The sequence below is a fragment of the Hippichthys cyanospilos genome, chromosome 1 (genome assembly GCF_059441005.1).
Source record: "Hippichthys cyanospilos isolate Australia breed blue-spotted pipefish chromosome 1, RoL_Hcya_1.0, whole genome shotgun sequence".
Classification (NCBI taxonomy): Eukaryota; Metazoa; Chordata; class Actinopteri; order Syngnathiformes; family Syngnathidae; genus Hippichthys; species Hippichthys cyanospilos.
In genome coordinates, this window is record NC_142369.1 from 12,184,632 (window position 1) to 12,194,097 (window position 9,466).

Here is a 9,466-nt window from a genome sequence, read left to right on the forward strand (position 1 = left end):
AAAAGGCGATAGAGGGGTTTAAAAAGCAAAAACAAAGAGCCACGCGTGTTCTCACCATCTTGACTGTATGAGCAAGCTTTAACATCAGCAGTATGAAACTATAGAATAAATCTTTTTCCGACGAAGATGCCTGACCCCAAAAGGTCTTCCTTTTCATCACCAACCAGTATTGCCTGGCGGCAGATTCTGGAAACGCAGCTGGCTCAGAACCACTAGATGCTGTCAAGAAATTCATCACAGTAATAAGTTGTCAAATACCAAACCCATCTTACACGCCCAATGTTGAAAAGCTGTCCAATGATGTACAAAAACTAAAGTCAAATTAAATGGGTAAGAAAGCAAGCCTGTCATAGGTAGATATTTGTAGGTAGACTTTTGGAATGACATGGAAATATTATTGAGTCTTGTTGCTCACGCCTTCCATTTTGTTGTTGTTTTTTTTTGAATCCCCAAAATAAAAATGACAACAAAAATCTGATTTCTTTATTGTATTTCTATGATTTCTTGGAACAAAACATAATACATTAGTATTAAAATGAAAGTTACCTTAAAAGCACCATGGTACATCAGAGTAGTCACATAGTGCGTCATTCTCTACAGGGTTAGCTTGAGGAAAAACAAAAAAAACGAATCAATCAGAAATATTCATTATTGTAGCCTACTTAGTCATGGACACTTTTTTTTTTATCATATTATTCTATTATCGTGTCTCCAAACAAAATAGTATTTTGATATGAAACCGAACTTGACATATTTTGACAGTTGACTTGAAAACAGTGCCACCTTGATTTACAAGTGTAAGGCATTTATAAGGCTTTCAATTTTTCTGTGGCTTCAGGCGGATTTGTGTGGGGTTTTTTTTTTTCTTCAATATGGCTCTTTCAACATTTTGGGTTGCCGACCCTCGCTCTCCACACACAAAATTGTCATGTAGCAATAGAGCACACTAAGCGCTCCTTGTAAGGCATCACGCAAACACGGATTTACCACTTCTTGGTTCTTACCAGGTGCCCAGGAGGAACTTACTTTATTTCAACATAGATTTCATCATTAAAAAAAAAAAGCAAGAAAAAAAAGAATTCCTGTGTGCCTGCTCGCCGGGGCGCGTCGAGGGTGTGTTACATTACTACACTTTGAACACCCAATGACTAAATATTGACCAACAAGACGCACGTGCCCAAACACGTACGTGCCTTTAGATTCATCGCATTCTTCTTCATTACTTTATCGACTACTATAATTATCTTCATCTCGATCATCATCAACAGTAACATCTCCATCGCCACATCATCAGCTACAGTGTCCTCTTCATCTTTATCATCTCCATCATCGGGCATCACCATCAACAATATCATCATCATCATTATCATAATTATCAGTTCAAATCAGGTCAGGTCTATTTGTATTGCTTACAATCACAAATGAGTCTCCAAGGGCATCACAAATGTCCATCCATCCATCCATCCATCCATCCATCCATCCATCCATCCATCCAGGTAGACAATACCTTCAGCAAAATGGTTTTCCTCAGGACCTGGTTGATGCAGAATCAGGTCAATGATTACCACCTATCCCCGCTCCTCAAAGGGAAGAAGCCGCAGTAAAATAGCCCAAAATCTGTATTTTATTGGGTAAGGCAGGTACACAACATCGTTGAAATAAGGTTGAGAATGTCCATCATCCATCCAACCATCCATCTTGAGTCGCAGGCTTGCTGGTGCCTATCCCAGCTGACTTCGCACAGTAGGCGGTGGACACCCTAAACTGGTTGCCAGCCAATTGTAGGGCACACAGAGACCAACAACCATTCACGCACCCAATCACACTTAAGGACAATTTTAGTATGTCCAAAACACTTGCCATGCATGTTTTTGAAGTGTGGGCTCAGGGAAAACATGCAAATCCTCACAGGAAGTTCCGGAGTGAGGTGGATTTGAACTTGGGTCCCTGACCTGTGAGGCGGAGGAGCTATTCACCGTGCCACCAAGCCGCAGGTTGAGAATGTGTGTGAGAAAGTAAAAAAACAGTTGATTCAAAAATAGACATAAATTCCAAAATGATTACCATGATCATTAAAAGGAGACAAATTATTTTGTTGTTACTCAAGTGAATGTTACAGACATGCTCTTTTGATGCTGAATTGAACATGCCATTGAGATGATGCAAGCATAGCAGCCTCCTTTTTGCTTTGCTTAATTACCCAAAGACAAGCAACCAAACCAAACATTTTATTCATACCTGTGAGAAAACATCTTAGCAAACCTGATATAGGTTTGGTTCCATATCTGTCTAATGAGAAGTGTCAAATGTCTGACAATCTTTGTGGAGCACCTAAATGACAACATCATTGTCATATTTCCGTTCGTAAGTCATGTGGGAAACACGATGGAAATGTGATACACCGATCGCTGTGGTGGTGTCAACTCCCTGTGACTTAAGTGACATCGAGACATTCCTGGGGAGTTCCTGGCACTCTCAACATTCCGCACGTGTTCTTCAGATCATAGGAATTCTTAACATGCATTTTGAAATAACAAATACATGGCATGATACCACAGATACTCACACAACGATTAGCTCATTCATAAAATGCCCCCTGTCAAGTGTTAGCTTTTGCTAACATGTTAGCATGTTTAGGGAAACTTCTTTTGTCCAGCATTCAACACTGAAGCTAAAAAAAAAAAAAATGCAATATGTTCTCGTGTATCACATTTTTGTCATGTTTCCTTGATGATATCATGTTGTGTTAGCGTTTCCTTATGTTATAAAGGTAATTTCACAGAAATCTTCTCCTATAACACTTGTACAAGGTTTTTATACAATTATGAGCTGTCCCATGCGTGTTGACTTTTACTAAGATGTTAGCATGTTTATGCCTAGCAACACATCACTGAAGCTAAAAGTTGAAACTGCATTATGTGTGAATAAATTGTTTTCTGTCTTCTAGAAAATGTTTTTCCATTTTCTAACACAATTAGCATGCCTTCCTGTGACACAAACTTTTTTTTTTCTTTATTAAACTAATGGTTGGGGTTCATGTCTGCTTGGCTAACATGTTAGCATGTATATGACATATTCACCAGTGGCTTCATTTGCTTGATGTTGTCATATACTGTATGTTGGCAAGTGCTATTATGCTAGCATATTTCCTGATTCATGCTAGTTATGCCTATGATGGTAAAATCGATTCAGTAAAGATGTAACTACTTTCATCCTGCGTCACGTCACCAAATGTAATCGGTTACATTATGCTAATAATTCTAAAAACGTGTGACATATTTTATGTTCCTATCATGTTTAGTTCACTAGTATGCGTGCATACTAGTTTGACAGTTAAAAAAAAATGCAAATGATTGTTGCTAATTTTGTCTCGTATGATAGAATTTGCTAACATGTTAGCACTTTTGCACTTCCTTCACACTAAACACAAAACCAATTATACAAATGGTTATTAAGTGAGTTAATTTAAGCCATCATAGGAGTTGACTTCTTGGTTCATACACAACATTGTGTAATGTTTTGGCAGGTCAAATTGTTTAACTCACTGTCATGCTTGCACATTTCCTTCAGCTGTGACATTTACACGAACAACCACTTCACAAGTGATTATCAAACAGCTCATTTGAAACTGGAATGTTTTTTATTTGAATTTCCATGATGAGTTCAGAACTTTTACTTTCCACGTGAGCTGGTTGCTGTCTGCTCTACCTCTCAAACAGGTTTTTGGCTTCTTTCTGGTTTCAGAGGTTTGCGGACAAGTTTCATCTTCCTTCTAGTGGTCGTAAATATGCAAAGGTTTCACGGTGAGGCTTTCAACGTCACCGCAACTTGTTCCGCCCTGATGCAGTCAGAGCCAGACGGCTCCTGTGCTGATGCAGTCAGAGCCAGCCGGCTCCTGCACTTTCCAGATATCCCCTTTCATAACCGTCTCTTGCTCGCTCCCACGACGGGAATGACTCAGACCACTGGAATGATGAGGAGGAGGAAGGAAGTAAGAGTGAGCAAGAAAGAATTAACAGAAGACATTTAGCATGGACCAGCTAGTTTCTCATGTAAATGCAATTTTTTGAAATCAAATGGCTACATTTATTCACAACTCTTCAGTTATATAAAAATGTTAACTGTTTAATTCAAAATCCTCTTTGTTTGGGGGAAGACTACATTTGACCAGAACAAATACATTCTACTTTGTAAATTAGTGTAAAAGTTCTGCTTTCAAGTTAATTTGCTATTTTCCATGAGTAGATGACATTTGCTCACAAAAAAGATTCATGGAAATAAAGAAAAAAGTGGTATAAAGGGATTAGTTTTGGTCTTATTTTAAAATGTATTCTGATTGACTGCTTTTTTAAACAATAATTTCTTATGATGCGTGTAACAGATATTTACTCGAGTAAAGTCTTGAAATTAACAATATCATCAAATACGAATTCATATTTGTTTTCAAAGACTCTTATAATACTTGTTTTAATCCTTTAATACAATTATTTAAACGTAAAATACAACGGTTGAACAAATCTACCAAATCTGACTGCAAAGTGTGTATTTTTTTTCAGTTTTTGAGTGACCCATTTTATGGTATTTTTTTAAGTACAAGCCGCTCTTTGGTCAATTTTTATTTTGATTTATCTTATTTATTTTTCTGCTATTTTGCATGTGGTGAAAGCACACACACCAGAAAGGGCTGCACAAAATATGATTGCTGGATGTTTGTATAAAGTAAATTAATAACCAGTGCTAGTTTTCTTGTTTAAAAAGCCCATTACAACTATTGTTGAGTGGGGTTAAATAATTAAATTTTCATTCTTTTCAATTTGGAAAGACAAGTTTAGATTTCAGAGCTTGGTCATATTCCGATTACAGTCCGAGCTGTGTATATTATCAATATGACACATTCCTCATGAGCAGCAGAGGTGATCTGTGATCTAATTTTACTCACAATGAGAAAATGGTATGGTAATTTTATCATTTTTTTTCCCACATAAGGCTACAGTATACAGTATACAGTATTACAAAAAAGTGACCCAAAATGTTACACTCATGTAAACGCAATCTTCTACCCTTTTGTTCACCTACAGTCCACATCAACTTTTGAAATGTTATGTTTTGCCTTGAGAACATTATTTGTTCATCAAAAGGCTACATTAGGCCACAAAAATCATTTTATTTGCCATAGAAATTACATCTATGTATGTATAACGCCATTTAAAAAAAATACACAATTTGCTCACAAGAAGGCTACAAAAGACTACAAAGATGTTATGAACTACTTCAAAATCAAACATAAACATATTTTAACACTAAAGGACAATATAGTTGATCACTAAAAATTGTATCCTGTTCCGATATTGCTTCTTTACTCTTCTCCCCAAATAACAAATTGTATTATCACAAAGAGAGACATTTGTCCTAGTAGGAGATCTCATATACATGTAAAATTCAGTCACTTTTAGTCTTTTTAGTGACTAAAAGATCATGTTTGATCACAATCAAGCAACACAAGACCATAGAATGTTCTTCTTTCTTTTCCTTTCTTTCCACTCACTCCATCAGCAGCACATGACTCATCATGTGACCACCAAACCATCCTGTAATTGGCAACTGCGTGATGAATCCATCTTTTGTTTAGTGTTGCTCTCCAAAACAACCACACAAACACTGTGGTGTGTGTGCGTGCCTGTGTGACCGCTATCACACAGGTGTTGATAACAACCACACAAACACATAGAATGTTGTTCAGATGATGTCCTGTTTATGTTTCATGCTTAGATGAAGTTTATATTGCAGCTATCACACATGGAGTATTTGGCTACAAAAGTGCAATATTTGTGCATGAAAAGACAATAACTCATCACATAAAGTGCGAGATGCCACTATCTCAGTTTTGTCCTGATAGAAAAGGGTTGTATTATCAGAAAATAATTATATATTTAGTCAGGAAAGAGGTAGTTGCTCAAGTAGATGCAATATTTATTCGCAAAAGACTATCAACATAGCTTTGAATTTTATTTTTCAAATGTTGTATTTTGAAATAAAATGATGATCATGCTTTCCATATAAATGCAATGTTCTTCCATCAACACTTTATTTGGTGAAAACAATCAACCAGCGAAATGTTTTGTTTTGCCTCAAACACACCTTTAGCTTACTAAAATGGTTTATCATGTCCTTATAAATATTTTGCCTTGTAAAGTTATAAGATCCAATTAAAAAGATTGAAGTTTGTCATGTAAATGTGATTTAACAGACTATGGAAAAGTATACTGTGGTCTGACGAGTCCATGACAGATTGCATTTGGAAATCATTGGAGTCCTGTTCTCTGGGCCAAGGTGGAATAGAACCTTTTGGTTGAGTTTATGTGCAGAATTTAAAAATGATGTCTCAGTTTGTGTTAGCAAGACAATGTCTAGCAACATTCTGCACATAAGTTTGGCTTCATCGTAAAAGAGTATGACCCCTGGCCTGCCAAAAGTCCGTACCTTTCTCTCATTGAAAATGCACAGTGCAATATGAAGTGCAAAATACAAGAGAAACCCATGACTGTCAAGTAATCATAGGAAAGAAAGATTTAACAATTCGTGTCCTTTGTTCACAAATGTGTTGCAGGCATCAAACTTAAAATGAATGAATATTTGAAAATCTCAACTTCCCCAGCAGTGATTGGTGTTTGTATTTTCTTTCTGTGACGTTGTGTGACGTCAAAGCACCCATCCATTCACAATCAACATAAAAAGCACAAACGCAAAATCTTGACTCACACATTTAAACACACAACAGCATGACCAAAGGTCACGCTCACTTCCCAGGAACTGGGACTTCTGTTTTTGCGCATGCTCTTCGAATGTAAATACGCAGGCCTTCTTTTGTCACGGATTATTCATGCCTGACAGTCATTGTGGTGGGAAGTACCTAAAAACAAATAGATGGTTGACTGTCAACCATTGGCCTTTTGCTGTACAATGTACAATGCAAAACCTCATAGGCAGGCTTACAAAACTGGCATCAACGTTAAGGTTGAAAAAGTACGTTCTGCTATAATTGTTTGGTGACACCACATTTCTAGAAACAAGTTCTGTATTGACAAATTTATTTTCGGTACCAAAGCAGCCAAAAAAGCAATTTCCTACATACTTCCTTTTTCCGTCACACTAACATTCAACATAGTAAACGTGGTAAATGTTTTGACAATATAAGGTCTCCGGGCATCTACGCAATCTCAACATGTCATATTTGCCCAGCTTGTGTCTTTGCTTTTTCTATGTTCCGTTTTCTCCATGGTGACCTGCAATGCTGCTGCTTTGGCCAGTATTTGTACTTTAGTGCACATTGTTCCATTGCCATGCCTGAACACAAGCGCTCACTCGAAACAATGTCACGATATTTTTTTTACAACTTCTATGTGATGTTGTCACACTGGGCTGGAAAACCAACCGAGCGTCTCGGCTTTTAAAGAAAATCTGCTGAGACAGTTGAGGGATGACATCAACATGTGATAGCACTACCCTCGCCCAACCGGGCCAGGCACTCCTTTCAAAGAACAACCTTTCATCACCTGCCACGTACTGTATTTGAATTAGGGGAAGTTTTTACCTACTTCTGTCAAAACATTTTTTGTAATGTCTATTCAAAATTTATTTACATTGTTGAATCAGCTGAACGTCAGTTGAGTGTCGCTTTATATCACGGGCAAAAGTTTAAAACTTGAAATGATTCACACGCAGGTTATAACACGTTGCTATCGACATGACGAGACTACATTTGCTCACAAAAATGTTACATTAGACTATGAAAACGCTTTTTTGGCAGGACACCAAACAATGTATTTTTCCAGTAAAAAGATTGCTTTTTATTTATACACACGTGTATGTCAACTAGATTCCAGATTTGGTCTATAATTTCAAAGACAGAATAAGATATTTCACTCTAAAGGGCTTTTATATTTTTCGCCAATATTTTTGTTCCAAATTATGAAAATGTTTTGTCTTAGAAAAAAAAGGGCTACAAATGTACTATGAAAATGTTTTCTCCAAAAAAGGCAAAAGGTGCCCATAAAAACACATAAATTTAGTGTTATAGGAATGGATGTGCAGTAAAACACGATTACACGTTTTCATAATTTACATTTTTTTTATTCAAGTGTTGATCAATAAATAGCAAATAACATTAATAATAAATAAATAACTAAATAAGACAGGACAAAAGTCAGTTATGTAGTGCAGTCAATGAAAAATTCAAGTTTCTGGGAAAAGTTCACATTTTTTTTGTTCTTTCTTGGACTTCCAGGTTCCTCCGGGCCCCAGGGCCGATCGGCACCACGCCGGCGCAGGGAGCTGATTCCTCGGCCAGCTGAGCGGCCACGCCGCTGCCCCTTCATTCGGGTCCCTTCACGCTCGGCTTGCTTTCGCGTCGAACCACAGCGACACTCGGGGTGGTTTAGTTCTCTCCGCCCAGTCGGTGGTAGACGAGCAGGGCCACCATGTAGCCGTTGCTGGCTGGCCCGGTGGCGGCGCAGTCATCGGCCGTCGCTTCCGCATCGCAAACACTGGAGGGGGCGGCCGCCGGAGAGGCGTCGCCAACGGCGGTGAAGGCTTGGTAGTCGTCCGGGCTGCGAGCGCTGCCGGTCGGCGTGTCGGCGCAGGGCTCCTCGGTGTAAATCTGCCACAGGAGCACCAGGACGAGGAGAAGCAGCCAGCGTTTGACCGCGCTCTTCTCCGGAGGCGGCAGGTGCATGCGCACCTTGGCGGGGTACATGACCCGGGTGCAGCGCTTCTTGGGCCGGGCGGGAGCCGTCGGGATCTGCTCGAAGGTGAACACCTCCGGCTGCGTGTTGCGCCGGGCTAAACTTTCGCGTCTGTACAGAGTCATCGTGGAACTCGTCGAGTACATCTTGTCGCTTTTGCTTTCCGTGTTTCTTTTTCTGATGGAGATCAGGCTTGTTAGTGTCTTAATGCTTGTGAAGGCAAGAGAGGCAAGAGATGCTTTTAAACGTTGGCTCAGACGTGACGTCACTACAGGACTGGCCCACGCCAGGCAGCCACGCCCCCTCGGCCTGCACATTCTTACTCAACTGCAGACAAGGAAAAATTACACATTTAATCATCTATTTACGGTTGTGGTTCACGTTAAGGTTCACATTAACCTTTGTTCTTTTATTTTCCCTATTATTAATTAATTTAAAAATATATATCTTAAAATGTAAATACCCTCAAATGTTTCCCCTTCTAATTGATTGCTTTGTCATTTTTAAACATGTAATTAATTGTGGATTAATACATTAATCGTTGACTTTATGAAGGAATATTCTTTTTTATTAAAGCATGCTCATCAAAAAAATGTTTTTTCATTTAGATTCTTCAAAGTACTAGACACCGTCTGCGCAGGGCACATCTTGGTATTTTCACAGCCAGCTTTATGATGTGGATGCGTTATGATGTGGATGCGTTATGAGCCGGAATGAAATCAAGT

General features: G+C 38.6%; 1 protein-coding gene across 1 annotated transcript; it reads right to left on the bottom strand.

Moving 5' to 3' along the window:
• Nucleotides 1–8,095: 8,095 nt before the first annotated feature.
• ier3 (immediate early response 3) lies at nt 8,096–8,941 on the bottom strand. Its single transcript, XM_088423931.1, has one exon. It carries the CDS (start codon nt 8,885–8,887, stop codon nt 8,435–8,437), a length of 453 nt encoding a protein of 150 aa, XP_088280057.1. The 5' UTR covers nt 8,888–8,941; the 3' UTR covers nt 8,096–8,434.
• Nucleotides 8,942–9,466: the final 525 nt, after the last annotated feature.